Raw genomic sequence first — 16729 nt, forward strand, 5'->3', positions numbered from 1 at the left:
TTTTTGATGTAATTAAATCTAGTTAACAGAATGTGAAAGTTTGGTACTGGCATACCAGCAGTGCTGTTGTTTCATTCTGTAATTTTTACCCATCTTTGCATGCAACTCATGCAGACACTTTTATGCATTGACACACACAAAACATACCAAAACAAGGCTTGGGGGGTACTGGGGAAGGCAGGAGCAATTTTGTATGACTAAAGTTAAGTTGTTCTGATTCCTAGTCGACTTTATGTACTGCAAGGTGGCCTTGCACAGCAAGAATGGAGAGTACCAGAGCTGTTGCACAGATTGCTGAAGTACTTGGAACCTAAACTTACGCAAGTTTACAAAAATGTCCGAGAGAGAATAGGAAGGTCAGTGTTCTCTTCTGCAGTTCTTGGGGTTTTTTTCTCTCAATTTTGGGGGGGTAATTGAGTATCTAAATAATTACACTGAAGTGGTGACTGCTTGTTTCTGTGCGTTAATATTGGTTAATAGACATCAGATAAATTATTGGTAACAGACTTGCTTCAGAAACTTCAGATGACTTTTGTATTTTTGTCTTTTATTGTATATGGCCTGTTATGTTTATGTATGATATGCCTAAAGCTCTTAAAACCTCCAACAAACAAACAACCTGCCCCCCTGCCTCAAACCCACAAAAAAGCGCCCCCCCCCCAAAACATCAAAAACAACACCACAACCCAAACTTACTGTGTCTAAGCCCTAATAAGCCATAAATTTACAGGGAGTCCTTTAGAGAGCATTTTAGTGACTTAAAAACTAGTTGCAGATCTGTTTGGAGGAGAGGGGGGTTGTAGCTTAGTGATTGTCTAACCCTGCTTGATTCAAATGTCTACAAAGAGGATGTTTGAAAAACATTTGGTTTTAAATAACTTTGAAGTGAAGATAAGAGGAAACTTTCTATAAGTATTAAACTTCAAAGTTCAACAAATTGATCTCAGATCACTTTTAGCTATGTTCTGTAGACAGTAGTCATGCTGACTGTGTGTTCTTGCTTGCTTTCTTTGCTTTTTTAGTGTTCTGACCTACATATTCATGATAGATGTTTCCTTGCCAAATACTGCTGCGACTAAATCTCCTCGTGTCCATGAATTTACTACCCGGATACTTGAAAATCTTAAACCCCTCATGGAAGTAGATGAAGAAATTCAGAATCATGTTATGGAGGAGAATGGAGTTGGTGAACAAGATGAGCGAACTCAGGGCATTAAACTCTTGAAAACTAGTGAGTTGCTTAATGAGGTTAAGAAATGGGGGGGATATTTTAGGACATGATGATTGAGGTCTGCAGATAATACAGTTGCAATGCAGCACAGATCTGAGAGGAGAAATTGTGTAACAAGCTATCTGTTGTTTCAGGGTTGAGGTTTATAAAGTCACCTTTACAGGGTCAAACTTAACTACCAGTATAGGTCCACTCTGTCTGAAAATCTCACAAGTGATTCTTGGAATAAATTTAATCTATAGCTTGTTTTGGTATTATTGCTGGGTTTTTATCTTCTTAATCAGTGATCATTTCTCTTTATAAAAACAGTTCTGAAGTGGCTGATGGCAAGTGCAGGGCGGTCCTTCTCTACAGCTGTCACAGAGCAACTCCAGCTTTTACCCTTATTTTTCAAGGTATATGCTTTAATGCTCCTTTATTAGTTAGGTTTGATTAAAAAGGGACTTTATATGTAAACAAAAGTTAGAAAGGACTTTATAAATAAAAACAAAACCTATAATGGTAATAAAAAACACGCGTAGCAAAGAGGCCCAATTTTATTTTTGTGCTTATGTATGTTTACAGCCGGTAATCTAGCCTATTAAATGGTTTCCTGACACTAATGATTTCTAGGTGAATGCCCTGTACATGTGTAACTTGGGGGGGCGAAAAGTGTTTAATTCATGAATGAGTGTGTTTTGTTTCTCTTCTGATACTTATCTTTAGTTGTTTTCTTTTGTTCCATGATTATACAATTCTTCCTGAATTGTGGTACTTCTCTTGTTTTTCCTGGCACCTCTAATCCTTGTATTCTTTTATGAAGCTGCATCATTCAGTGCTACATGTCTGAAAAAATATATATTTGCAATCTCCAAAGCATATGTCTTACTTGATATGAACATCAGTCGATTAACCAACAATAATGTACATGACCACAAAATAAAGGTTTACTCAGGTGAAAGTGAACTTGAAATACTGATAAAGCTTTCTCTCAGTTTTGGACTTACATCTAAAATATTAAATGAATTGGGTTTGACACCAAAAAAATTGCGATGGGGAATCAAAGTCTTAATGGCACCGATTTAGTCCTCCTTAAGAGCTTTAGACTAGCCATACTGTTTAGGTAAGTAATATATGGTGCAAGGAATAAAGATCTCTTGATTTTACTCATTTTTTTTCCACAGCTTATTGCTGAGAATATTTTAAGGTTATATTGATTGTTTTTCCTAGTTAACTTAATCTTTCAGCATTATATTGATTGTATTTTTCCTAGACAACTGTCCTTTCATGACACTAAGCTTTCAGGATTTTGCTGTTAGCAATGCATATTTACTAACATTAGCTGTTTATTTTTTTTCCCCTCTCTTACCTTGTTCTGTAGATTGCACCGGTAGAAAATGACAATAGCTATGATGAGCTCAAAAGAGATGCTAAGATGTGTTTGTCGTTAATGTCTCAGGGTTTGCTGTATCCTCAGCAAGTGCCTTTGGTACTTCAGGTGCTAAAACAAGTGCGTATGATGTAAATAGCTTAAAGCTTCTTGTTATCTGATGCACTCTGTGCTTTTTTTTTTTTTTAAAGATTACACAATAGTTGTGACTTGAAGAGAATCAAATACTGATTTTCTTAGAGGTGAAAGAAAAAAGTTTATTATAAGTGGTTTAAAACATTCTTAGAAACAGTAAATGTATTTTGTTTCCTACTTCCAAACATTTAAACAACTTGTTCAGTTTCTTATTAAAATACAGTATTTTAATAAATTAAAATTTGGTTCAGTAGTGGATCAATTTAAGCCAAACGTGTCTCCTCATGAGCATAACAATTCAAAATCCTGTTTCAAAATGACTCGTCATATAAAGAACTGCCCTTGAATCTCTGCCTTTTTATAGTTTTACAGTATAATTATCAACTGTACCACTGCTTTCTGAAAAACACCACAAATGAAAATGCACTCTTGAATTGAATAGTTCATTTTGTTGACAGTTTGTCATGCAAAAAATGTTGGTTTTTTTTTTTTTCTCTCATCATTCAAAACTGATCTACAATGGTAAAACTACCTATTGCTGGTGTAACCTGTATTGGCATAAGCTGTACACACAGCCAAAATAGTATCTGCAGTGTTGCAAGCCAGGCTGTGCCCATGCCTGATGCTTTCAATAATTTGGACTTCCATAAGCACATGGAGATCAAAGTAAAGGAACTCAAAAAAAACCCCTTGGCTTTCCAAATCTGTTGTATAGAATATATATATTCAAGCAGAACAGAATTTCTGGTTTATTTTTATCTGCCTTACGATGGCTGTTGGGAATGAATCAAAGGGAGAAACTTGCCTACTTTGTCTTTTACAGTATTAGGTATTTGTTAAATAACAGTGTGCTTTGGAACTTAAGCCTGTAATAATTTATTGTCTAAATAATAATTGCATGCTTTGGAAATTAAGAGTGTATGAAAAAAAAAAAATCTGAATAAGGGAAGTTATTTGCAACTGTCCCTAAAAGCTTTTTCTTAAATATTGCTAGATTTACATCAGGTAGCTGCTTTCTTTCACATTCTTGCTTTCATGTACTTATTTATACTTGCAGACAGCAAGAAGCAATTCCTGGCATGCTAGGTATACCATATTAACCTACCTCCAGACCATGGTGTTCTACAATCTCTTTATCTTTCTCAACAATGAAGAAGCAGTCAATGACATTAGATGGCTGGTTATAAAACTCCTGGAAGATGAACAGCTTGAGGCAAGTAATACCTTTCTTTTTCTGAAATGCTTTGTTTCACACGACTCGTTTCCTGTCCTTGTCAAGTTTTATGAAAAAGCTACTGGTTGTAAATTAATACAGCACCTATTTCTAGCTTAGCATTCTTCTTGTTTTGAAAATATAATCAGCTTTATAGGTTTTATTTCTTTCATATTCCATTTTTTTCTTCTAATATTCCATTCCAGGAAAACAGCTGTTTTAAAAATCACTAATGAAGTATTTTCTGAAGTTCCATTGTTCCTACTTTTTCAACAGAATGGAATATTGGTTTTTTTCATTCTTGGCTTAAGTACAGCTGAAATAGGGATATTATCATTTTACTATAAATATTAGCATGGATGTTGGTAGCACATTCAACTTCCAACAAGGTAAAATGCATTCCTGTGTGAAAACTATATAAAACCACTATTTATTGGTCTGATTCCCATTTAATTCTGTCGGCTTATTAATGACAAAAATAAGGTTTTTTTAATACATCCAGCTCACTAAGGAAGTATTTCTTTAGTTATAAGTAGCTTTTCCTAAGTTTTGTGAAAGATGCGTGCATAATAGGACAGAATTTGTCTAGCAGATGCTGGTTTTACTGATGGTGTTACATATTTCAAAAAGATAATAGTTTGTAAGCTTACTTGTCAGTCTGACAAGTTTTTGTGCATCTCTTGAGCTAGTGATACTTCAGTATATACAAATGGCAGGACATAAAATCCAAAATCTTGGCTGCGGTACATGCGTACTGTTAAAGATCTGTGTATAAATGCACAGTTTGCTCTTAGAAGTGCTATTGGGATCATAAGCTTGTTCTCTGGGGGGAAAAAAAAAAAAAAGGGTGCCCGATGTGAATCATTGAGTCTTGTTTGTCAGGCTTCCAAAAGCTGGGGAAAAATCACAGAAGTACTTTATTCTGTATCACTAATTCACAAAACTGGAGGCTTGTATTAAATGATGTGAATTTAAATATGTTTGATCATGTTCAAGCACAGTGAAGAATCTTTAGCGTTAACCTCTGGTGTGTTCCATTTCCCCTGTGCCAGCATTGTCACTATTTTTTGTGGTGTTGACAAATATCAATTAAATCCTACTTTTGGGTGCTTGGATGTTTTTTTCTTTTTAGAAGAAAGAGAAGATTCTGAAGTGTGATACCCTTCTGCCAAAACAAAGATCCTGGTTTAGGTCTTCCTGAAGCTACATTTAAAACAGTAGTTATACCCAAGATGTGAAGCTTGCTTTTGTGAACAGTGAATTGGAAATAATTTGAATATACAAATTAAAGTTTCTGGCTTAAAAGTTTTGATATTGCAGTTTCTAAAGAATGGCACTTAGACTACTCACCCATGCCAATTTCAGTCTTGAGATGAGCTCTCTCCTGTCTTTCGTGTCACTATTTGTTATAGTTAACTGGAAAGCAACAGCTTGCAACTCTAGATGTCAGAGTACTTACCTCATAATCTCACATAATTTTGAAAAATGCCTTTTATTCACTTTAATACCATTTATCTAGTTATTTTAAATGTACAAAAGTATTCCTCTGCACTACAGAGATGCAAATCAAAAAAGCTTATCTATGTTAATAACCACTTATGATCATGTTGTTACCGTGGAAGCTTTCACTTTTCTTTGAAAAGTAGTCTTGTTCTTTCTTGATAATAATTGGCAAGATACAGTATCTTGCAGAGCAATTCCTATGTATTTTTTTTTAATGCTGGATTTTTAAGATGAGAATCCCTAGCTTTAACTAGTATTCGGTGTCTTTATGCTGTAGAGCTGAGATTTTGGTTCTTGGATTTAAAGATACTTTTTTTTTTTTTTGCTTATCTTGATACAAAGGTGCCAGACCTAATGATCCAGCCCATCTTGTTCTTTGTTTTAATATACAGTTTGCACTTCTAATAGGGCTAGAATTACCGTTCTCAAACTTCATGGTGACTTCATATTTTTTCATGAAATCATTGCAACAAACCTCGGCAAATGACAAAGTCAAATGACCACACTGAATGTCAAATGGCAATATGACTGCAATACAAAGTGAACGTGGGTCATAGAACAGTCCAGCTTCTACTGAACGCAAGTTTCAGGCATCCAACTTTAAGCACAGATTTCTAGAATTGAAGAAGCCTGTACTTAAATGATATTGTGGGAAATTCTCCTTCTCAAAGTCAGAGTAGTCATGGAGCTGATGGAGTACTATGAATGTAATTTGAGTTTGGGAAAGCATGTTTTGCACTAAATAGTTCTATTTACTCAGTCAGAAGTAGAGGAAAAGTGAATATGGCTGTATTCAGCCTGCAGTTATGGTTAAAGTGCTAGCCTAGTTAATCTGAAAGCATCTTTTTCACAGTTTTCTCAGCCATAATTTGATCTAGAAAGCTATCTGGATAGATGCTTCATATGTTTATATTTTTACAGATCAGTGTACAGAATACATAGCACTCATGTCTTGATGAACATTTTTCATATTACAGTGCAGTATTACAGTAACGGGAATATATTCTCTTTGTATAGGTAGTCCCTTGTAAGTACGCAGTTAACTTTTGCTTATGCTGTTGAGTGTTTTTGTTCTGATACTGTTACAGTTTTGTAGATCTTGGTCAGTCAATTCTGACCAAAAAAACCCAACCCAAACCACCAAACCCCATACTTGATTGGAAGAGTATTCCTCTGCTACTCCTCTATAGTTTTTATGTTCTGTAAGTCATCATGTGAGTATGATGATCTGTAAATTATTTAGTGTCAGATGATTAGCTTGTTAATGTATGATTTTAAAAGCTTTGCTTCTAGGTGCTCCTTGCAGCAAAGTGTTCCTTTTAGTTAGATTATTAATTTAGAAATGAAAGTGGTTTTAATACAGTGAATAGTGATGTAAATGAGTACAGTTCACTTGGGAGCTTGCTCACTTTACAGCCAAGCTTCTTTCTATTCTGGGTCTTGCATTAGCACATCATGTTTCATTTAATAGCTTAGTTCTTAAGAGACTCACAAATTGCTAATAAACAATACTGGCAGACTTTCACTTCGTACTTCTTTATGCTATTAACAAAACAGATCACATTTGAATAATATGTTGTAGAAATTTAAATAGAATTAAGTGAAGTCTCAGGAGCTTATTGTTAACTTACTACATTTAATTATTGCAGCACTTGCACCTATACTTATTGCTTTGTGGAGGTTCAGAACATTATGTTCAAGGATATAATTTATTATAATCTGCTGCACTGGATTCAGAGCGTTGGTAGGTGTTTGTACTCCAGATAGACAAATGTTCCATTTACAGTTATGTGTAACAGTATGTACTTACCAAAATCTGGTGACTGCTGTCAGCATTTCATCAAGTCGATTTGGTTTTCAAGTTTGTAAATGTTGGGAGGTTTTTGTCAGCCTGTAATTATTGAAAGTGGAAGCGAGTTTTGGAGGGACTCCAGTTTAAATGTGGTCTTACAGTTCTATAACTTTATGGTTTTAGGAGATTTGAGTAGATGAGATAAATGAGTAATACTGATGGGTTATACTTGCTTTTAAAAGCAAGTGACTGCACTGTCTCTACTTGTAATCCACTAACAATGTGTTGTGGCTGTTTTAAAGGGAATGGAAAAGGAGATCTATATTTTGAGTGGTTTGGCAAGTAGGTGAAAACTCCTTGTTCTTTGGGGTTTCTGTGTTACCGAAGAGAAGAATCTTCTTCCAATCTGGAATTTTGTTTTTATTCATGTAGTGAAAAGAACTGGTACTCGGGACAAGAAAGCAAATAACGCTGGAGCATTATAGAACTGCATTGTTGACCATAAACCACTGAAGTTAGTTGTCATTGCTTATTAATCCAGCATCTGTTGTATCTCTCAAAGAATTCTTGTGCTACGGGTAGAACAGAATCAGCTTTGTCTCATGAACATACCTTCCACCTCTTCAGCTTTTGTCAATTCTAATGTCCCCACATTTGAGGGGGAAAACTAAATGCTTTTGAATGTACCTTTTTTTTTTCTTTTTTTCTTGGTAAAACTGATGTTAATACAGAGACTATTACAAATTTTGTAATGCGGGTTGATTATTTGGGGTGCCACATCTTGTTCTCATTCAAAGTCTGTTTTTAAACTTTCTAAAGCTAATCTAGTCTGTGATATATATGTCTTGACGGTGGAGTTAAATTACAGTCTTTGCTTGAGTAGTAGGTCACTTTATGACATTATGTGAACGTAGTTCTATATTACAATAGTACTATGTTTATTAATTTGTGAAGAGCCATATATAGTAAACCAGTAGTAGTTTATGATCTATGAGAAAACAGGATAATACTCTAAAGACTTTTCTTGGGCAGTTTGGTAACTTGCCCTAGCTGGATGTGCTTAAAAGGATAGGAATAGCATAAATACCTCTTTCTTGCAGTGCATGTGTGCTTAGTAATTGTGGTATGTACTATCTCTGCTTGTAGGTGAGAGAAATGGCTGCTACCACACTAAGTGGTCTGCTACAGTGCAATTTTCTCACTATGGATGGGCCCATGCAGACCCATTTTGAACAGCTGTGCAAGATGAGGTTACCGAAAAAACGAAAGCGAGACCTGGGTTCAGTGGTGGATACAATTCCTTCTGGTGGTAAGAAAATTGCTTCAGAGACTAAAACCATACATGTTGATAACAGGTTAGGAAGAAATAAATATTTTTTGCTACACTCAAATGCTTGTTCTGCAAGCATTCCAGATGGAATAGGATTTGTCCTGTGGTGAAGCAATATTTAGAAAATTAACATATACCCAGAGAAACGTAAGGCCTGTTGCCCATGCAAATGTTTTTTGCTTCCTAAGCATTCACGAACAATAATGGCAAATCACTTGTCCTTATGTACCTTATTGTCTGTTTCTCTGTATGTAGTGCAGATCCTAATCCTTGTCAAGCGCTTTGAGAATTTGTTTTACACCGTAAATGATGAATAAGAACACACTACTACCAAAAGAGCAAATAATGTTTTTTATGATGTATTCCTATGTTGAACTAATTTATTACTTTTCCAGAATTAACACTGAAGAGATTTCTCCATTTCCCATGTGCACAGTTCACATAGTTAGGAATGCAGATGATGAGGGATAGCTATTTCGTCAGTGAATAAACTTCCTTAGCTGCCACAACATGATTTTGCTCTTTACCTTCTATTTGTTAGCAGTGTGGGTTTTTATTCTAAAAAACCCCAACCCACCCACCCACACACACACACAAAAACGGAACAAAAAAACCCCCTTAGTTAGGAGCTTTGACTTCTGACCAAACACTTAGTGCATCTGAGTCGCATTCATTTGACCCAGAAGGACTGGGTTTCCATATTGTCTGAGGGCAGAAATAGGGAACAGTGGAGATGTAGTTCATGAGCTATTTATTGAGTAGAGAGAAAGATTCTTTGAGAGAAGGAAGGTCATTTGAAATGTTTAAAAGTATACAGCAGTTGCAGATTAGTGGTTTTTTTACACATTCTTCCATTAGAAATGAAAGATAGAATCAGAGAATGAATCTATGATTCTGTGTAGGAAAGCAGAAGCAATTTGGAGATCCGTACACTTGTGTGAATTTATTTGACTATATGGTTTGTAGAACTATCTGGTTTTCTGTAGAAGCTAGAGATCTCTCTACTGTGGCATGGGTTTGGTTTTGTGTGTTCAGTTTTTGGTTTTGTTTTGTTTTTTGTTTATTCAGGGTCAAAACTCAATATTAGTTTAGTATGTTACTCTAATTAGATCATCTCTGGTTAATATATAGACTCTCTTCAGTCATTCCCATCGGTTAAAAATAGCCTTATTTTCACTAATAACCAGTTTTAAGTTTGACTGTGTCATTGAGGAATGTTTTGGAGAAGACAGTTACACCTTGCTAAATGTAAATTAATATCCTGCAATTGCAGACTTGGTTAAACGCCATGCTGGTGTACTAGGACTTAGTGCATGTATTTTGTCAAGTCCGTATGATGTACCCACCTGGATGCCACAGCTCTTGATGGATCTCAGTGCCCATCTTAATGATCCTCAGCCTATTGAGGTAAAAATACTTAACGTTATTTTTCTATTCAATATAGCACATCTAAAATATGCTTGACACATTCTTAGTTCCCCTTTCCTAGAAAAAAATAAGAACCTATTAAGAAACTTAGTTTCTGCTGCTTTTTATTAAATGGTTCCAAATACGTTTTAAGTTATGGACTGCTTTAAGTATTTTTTTGTGGTAGTTCTGTTCTTGCTTTCAAATTTAAAGCATAAACTGAAAGCTGAAAGAACTGTATCTATAACGAGGAAATAATATTTTTTAATTAAAAATGTCACTTTTTTGCATGCCATTCTAGAAAATAACAACCTGAACCAAAAAATCGCTCTGGAATGTTTAAAACAAGGTTTTATAAGCAGCCCTAGAAACAAATTTTTAATGAAGTAGTTACCTTTAACTCTTATTTTTTTGCTCTATTTGGTTTTGTTGACCTTTGTTTTAACCAGAGTAGTGAGCTTATGGCTGAAGAATTCCATAGATTTAACAAACTTTGCTATGGTGTGCTTTACAGAATCAAGAAACTGAACTTTTCTTTTGTTAATTTAATGATAATTATTTTAATAACAGAAGGTAGTTTTCCTCTGATTTGTTTCTTCTATGCACCTTATGTGATTCATTAACTCTTATGTTGTGAGACCTAAGCTATTGGTTTGAAATACCCAAGGAAAAGAAAAAGGGGAAAAGCATTCACTTATACTTTATAAGAATCTATTCATTTTTTCAAACTCAGACTTGTAGGTCAAAAAATCCTTTTTATAAGAGTGTTCGAGTCGTGACACTGTTCAAAAGACTAACCAGAATTGTAAAAATTAAAATACTGGGGAACTGGGCTAAATTCCCCAGAGCCCTTCTAACTTTTGCAACTGCTCGAACACTTCGCTCTACTCGGCAGTTATTTTTGTTGTATTCAACGTTTGTTTTGTCATGGAGCTTAAATCCATAACTGATACAGAGCAATACTGATTGTCTGCTATGCAGATGACTGTGAAAAAAACGCTGTCAAATTTCCGGAGGACCCATCACGACAACTGGCAGGAGCATAAACAGCAGTTCACAGATGACCAGCTACTAGTGCTTACTGACCTCTTGGTTTCACCATGCTATTATGCATAGATAGGTAAGATTATTTGTTTTGAAATAAATTGGCAGAAACGTCAGTCTTACAAAATCTACTCTAGCTCTCCAGTCTAGCATGAAGAGTAGGGAGGAATCCCTAACCACAGGGAAAATGCTACAGCCACATACAAGTCCCTTGCACCTCTAGTGGTCTGTTCAAGAACAGATTTATTTTGATTAAATATTGTCTATCTTTTTGTGTGTCCCTGTATTACATTAGTGTTTTGCTAAGACACTTAGACTTGTTTTCTTGAATATTGATGTTCCTTTCCTCCATTTTCTGCCAGTTTAATGCCTGGCAGTTTGACTAAAGGCAAGGTACTTACTGCTTTTTGCCTCTGAGGACTTTAGCCTACCACCCAGTCCAGTAGATCATCTACATCTCATGATGGGGAGTGACTTCTCCCAAATTCTTCCCTCTTCCACATTATGGCTTTGCTACCAGGTCTCTTCATGCAGGCATGTCCCCAAAGAGTTAATCCATTCCTAGAGTTTCTCTGTTATGCTACAAGATTCTGATCTCTGTTGTATTGTGATGTTTTGTTGACAGTATTCCAAGAGAAGTTTTAGTTTATATTTTCATTTTGTTCTGTGGTAATAGCATGAAGCAATAATCCTGTTTTGAATTCGTTCTTCTTTGTTTTCAGGTTTTTCCTGGAGAAATGAGGATGTAGGAACCTTTCTGCAAAATAAAGGAAACTCAAAGAAATTTATCATGTAGAAAACTTTGTGTTGGAAGTCCTGATGCCTAATCAAAGCCACTTTTAAATACAAACATAAAGACCTGGTTCTATTCAAAAAACATTTCACCTCCCCAGGGAGCAGCTGTGGGAACCCCACAGTCTCCTCCTAACTGTACTTGCAGAGCCTGATTGTGAGTTTACTGCAAGACCCTTCTCATTGGCCTGCGTGACACTTCAGTCTTGTTTCTGCTTTCTTGCACACGGTGACTTACACTGCACGTTTCTTATCCTCTTTTTCTGACCCTTCTTCCCAGCTGTTTCTGACATCAAAGATACGCAGAACCAGAGTGTGCTGCAAGCCTGAATATTCTCAGTGAAGCTCTCCAATTCTGTTGATGCAACTTGTTACCTAGTCGGCATACAATACCAGGAACCTATCTTTCTCAGAGTTTATTTTTCACTACTTGGATTTGAGTGCCCATCAGGTGATGGGCTCTGTATCATTCAGTCCACCTCAGGGCAGGATTGCCTTTTTGTATCTTCCTTGTCAAAATGTAAATAGCTGATTTTCTCTGTGCAGTATAGATGATGGCAGGATAAAACATGGGGAGTGAAAGCTCTTACTGCCTGGCCAGGTCTTCATAGATAGCTTGACCACGTGTGGAATAAAAATCTATGTTTATCTGCATATTTTTAAGGGTGAAGGACTATGGGTGTTTCCACATAATTAGAGCCCACAGATATGAAATAATGGACTATCAAGTGATGGGTGAATTCACAGAATGAAATGTATGCACAGTGTGAAAAGGCACTGAATGGCTGACTATTTTTAACAGCGTATTCTCATAAAGATTGTCACTGTTTGAGCAAGCATATCTTGTTCGAAGATTGTGGAAGCTCTGTATTTTTTTGCCTGCAGCTTTGTTCAGAGACTGGTATCTATTGGCTATTTAACAACATGTTTAATATGTGTTACATAGTTGTAAAAGACTGTATAAATTGTAGAGGCATTGCGTTGACAAAACATTGTACAGTTTGCAACCTTTTACATAACACCATTGTGAGATTAATTTGTAAAGATTCATACTTAGATGTTAATACGGTAGTAGTTCTGGCTTTTGTATCAAATCAAATGCCATTATTAGTTTTTTAAATTATTTTCTTTAACAGAATATCTCTTCATGTCTGAGAAGCAGAGGTTTTGTTTTGGTTTTCTTGTATCATTATTACTATGTCTCATTCAAATTTTAATGCAACACTTGTGGCCATCTCTAAATGCTGACATCACATATTTTGGTGTGATAAGCTCATAGAATATGAGGTACATTGAAATAATTCATAAACTGGTGTGTGTTTCCACTTTCATGCAACCCTACAGGAGCACTGATACATTTCAAGTGATCTACCTGCTGAGTGTGTGACTCATTCCAAACTTCAAAGCACAGCAGTGTTCCTGGTGCAGTATTTAATGAGTGTCAGCACACAGATGTAACCACTGTATAGCGTAGTGCCAAAATTATTATTTCAATTGTGTACGTAGTTTAAGACCCAATAAATGGACTGTTTGTAACATCTGCATTTTTTGTATTTCTAAAGCAGAAATTTCTTATATTGAGACTATAACTTCAGGTTATTTACGGTGCCTTTAAGCTTTTTGTATGAGGCATATGTTTATTGTAGGATTTAGCAGTGAGTTAAGGCAATATTTAAGGATAATTGAAGATCTAGTTCTAAGGGTTGGGAAACTAGCTCTTATATTTATGTAAAAATATCTTGTACCTGGTGAGGCTTGCCAGAAAACTTACTAACTTCTGAGGAGTACACTTAAAAATTGGAGAAACTAGTTTGAACTGGAGGACGTTTTGCTGATAGACTTAAAATCTTTAAAAGTAATGGGAAGTATTTGCTGCAGAGGATCATCTTTAAAGTAAGTGTGTGCTGATTAACTGATGGAGCGGATATTATGTGTGCCATTTTGCCTATGCTAAGGGCAGCTAACTATAGGATCCAGTTCTGCTGCTTTTTACTGTAGTGGGGAGTTTCTTTCCTTACATATCTATAGACAAAGTGTAGCTGGAATTGGTTGCAATGTTGAAGATCCAGTGGTCTGTAGAGAATCATTCTGTAGTGAGAGCTACAATGGCAAATAAGTAGGTGGTATTAATTCACAATAGCTGTTTATAAATCAGCAATAAATTACTTAATCTAAAAAGATCGCCCAGAAATTAAAGTAACTATTCAAAGTACAGTTCTATAGGATAAAACATATCTGTGGTAGTGTGAACAAACTTGTACTAATTGACTTTTTGTGGGTGAAAGATTGTTAGTCTCCTATTCTGAGAATGTAGGAATAATTTTGAGTTCTTCATCAAATACCGCAACTCCATTGCTACTTTTATTCCCTAACTTTCCCCAAGCAATGTACATAGGTAATGAGTTCTGAGCTTTCCATCACTTTGATGTCTTATGCTGTCTCTTCCCTAAAGCCTTAGAGATGAAACAACTGCAATACTTCAGTCTGGAGAGGGAGACATTTCTAGCATGAGAAGAGAGAATTTTTCCCCTTGAACAGTAAGGGAGATGGAAAACTATCTTGGAGATGTTTTGGTAGCCTTGATAGCCTTAGTGACCACATGTCAGTCTGCACAACTAATCTCAGTGACCACCACTGTTTGAAGCACCAAAGAATGGCAGTGATGCAAGGCAGAAATCGTCTGTTGTTTTGGGTTTTGGGGTGGTTTTTTGGGTTTTTTTGGGTTTGTTGTTGTTTTGTTTTTTTGTTTTTTGTTTTTTTTCTCGAGTTGCAGTGACTTACTGTTTAGTGACTATCTTGCTAGAGTATTAAGTGGAATGATCTCCCATATTTCCATAACCAAGTGGGTATATTTGTGCATGTGAAAACTTGCTGAAATCACAGCAGAGACATGATGCTTATTTTGATAAAAAAGTATAAGAAAATTATCAAGTGGGTGAATAAGACTAACTAGTGCTTTTGGGTGGCACCACAGACTGGACATTGATGGATTGTGTTATTAACAAGTTGAGCTAATCTGAATATGGATTTTGTTTTTCTTAAATGAAAGAGGAAAAGGTATGAAAGTCATTATTTCTGATGGGGTATATTATGATAGTATTCCTTTTATGTCCAGGTATCTGCCCTCTCTTCCTTTTTACTTCTTTACCGGGCTGCTGGGAGTTCTGTGCTTGGTACACACGGATGATGTCTCCTGTCAGTTTTTCACAGTTAGGCATCCCCAGCATCCCACACTCTGTTCAGTCTCGCACTTTCTTCCACAGCTTCAGGCTTCCTGGAATCCTGCAGCAGAGACTCCAGCTTCCTTTTCCCCTGTGCTGTGGAAAACACAATGATCTGGTAAGATATAAAAAGGAGAAAATACCAACTTACCAGTAGAAAGCTTTGCTGGCCATTGTCCTTGCAAGATTTTAACATTAACTCCGCTGTGAATTTCTAGCTCATTTGTTTTACATTCTCACTGGCATTGTGCAGTAACTGGAAGGCAACTTCTTTGGATTTCCCCATGACAAAATACTTGTTGTAGATAGTCACGTTGCTGCTGCACAGGCTCTGGACAACTGGATTCCCAGTAAGACGGGGGGAATTTCACCTGAACCTGATCCAGACTTCTAGGTTGTCTGTAGGCTAGAGGTAACCATGCTCCAGAGAGGGGGTTTTGTGGTGGTTAATCCAACAAGGTACCTGGGGCACTAGGGCAGCAGTAATGTCACAGTCTACTGCAAGGAATTGGAGGTTTGATTACAGAAGAAAATTAAACTGTGTGGAAGATGAAGAATATTGCTAGGCTGTTTAAGGCAATGCACACACATTACAAGCAAATTGTAATTGGTTGGCACTGAGGGTTTTTTCTCTTTCTTGATCAACAGGTCTTTCTCAGAGCTATTAAGAGATATTTAGAAGGTAAAGTCTATGAGGTGAGAGGGGAAAAAAAAAGGTTAGTATTCACTCCCTGGGAAGGAGAGTGACTTAGTAAAGCAGTCTTGAATCAAGAGTTCTCTCAGCACAGACAAAAGCTTAGTCTGTTGCCTACAAAGATTATTAGCAAAATGATCTTTGATTGCTGATGGATTAGGAACGCAGTGCTTGGAGGACTTAGCTGCATCCTAACAAGGCAGACTTTTTCAACAGGTGAAAAGGAGAGGGAGCCTTCCTGGCCATGATCCTTTTCTAATTCTAGATTAAATTACTTTTTCCAGAAACGGCTTGTGGAAATTCAGCCTGCTTTCCCTGCTTGGGCTCTTGGCACCCTCCCTGCTGCAGGTATTTCGTATAAATTACCTGAGCAAATTTTGCTGCTAGAGGTGGAGCTGAACACCCACTTTCCTTGGGAAATAGTGAGGGGTACTAGGAAATATGAGGTGCAATCATTTCTGATTGGCGTACTTGGGAAAAACAGCAGTAAACCCAATAAACCTGTTTTAGCAGTAAGTATAGTCAGATTAGCGATAATTCTAGGTGGAAGCCTAGATGAGTTCACCCAGAAAGGGTTCTGTTAAGAGTATCACTTAAAAGCTTTTATTTATTCTCTCCTGGCTTTTATTTTTATTTTTTCTGGATTAATTTCCCCTTTAATTATTCCAGCTTCCTTCCTCTACAACTCTTTTTGTTAAAATGATAAGGTACTGTTCTTAGGCTGAGATGTGGGCAGGTTTCCACAATTAAAAGTAATTTCCAATTTCTTGTGCTAAGTATCTGCAAAACTTGACACTGCTGTAAAAAATGTCTTGAGAATACAATTTCTCCTTGTGCAGTAGGAAGTCCAAGACTGAACAATGTTTGAGAGGCTTGATAGTACTAGAGAGCGCTGGGTTTTTTAATGAATTAGTTTAAGGAAAGGCTTGAGTGCTGCAAAGAAAGAGTTAATATCCTGGTACCTCGTGCAAGGTACTGCAAAAGTTATTGGGGTTGTG

General features: G+C 36.3%; 1 protein-coding gene across 3 annotated transcripts in view; it reads left to right on the forward strand.

Moving 5' to 3' along the window:
* PSME4 (proteasome activator subunit 4) overlaps window positions 1–13352 on the forward strand; it is a 71714-nt gene extending 58362 nt beyond the window's left edge. For all 3 annotated transcript variants that reach the window (XM_069787724.1, XM_069787722.1, XM_069787723.1), the window contains 9 exons: window positions 225–356; window positions 1023–1231; window positions 1541–1626; window positions 2592–2720; window positions 3793–3948; window positions 8390–8552; window positions 9847–9980; window positions 10962–11100; window positions 11747–13352. In XM_069787724.1, coding sequence (XP_069643825.1) covers window positions 225–356; window positions 1023–1231; window positions 1541–1626; window positions 2592–2720; window positions 3793–3948; window positions 8390–8552; window positions 9847–9980; window positions 10962–11096 — 1144 coding nt within the window. In that variant the 3' untranslated portion in view covers window positions 11097–11100; window positions 11747–13352. The remainder of the gene's footprint in view (window positions 1–224; window positions 357–1022; window positions 1232–1540; window positions 1627–2591; window positions 2721–3792; window positions 3949–8389; window positions 8553–9846; window positions 9981–10961; window positions 11101–11746) is intronic.
* The last annotated feature ends 3377 nt before the right edge of the window (window positions 13353–16729 follow it).

The sequence above is a fragment of the Haliaeetus albicilla genome, chromosome 7 (assembly GCF_947461875.1).
Source record: "Haliaeetus albicilla chromosome 7, bHalAlb1.1, whole genome shotgun sequence".
Classification (NCBI taxonomy): Eukaryota; Metazoa; Chordata; class Aves; order Accipitriformes; family Accipitridae; genus Haliaeetus; species Haliaeetus albicilla.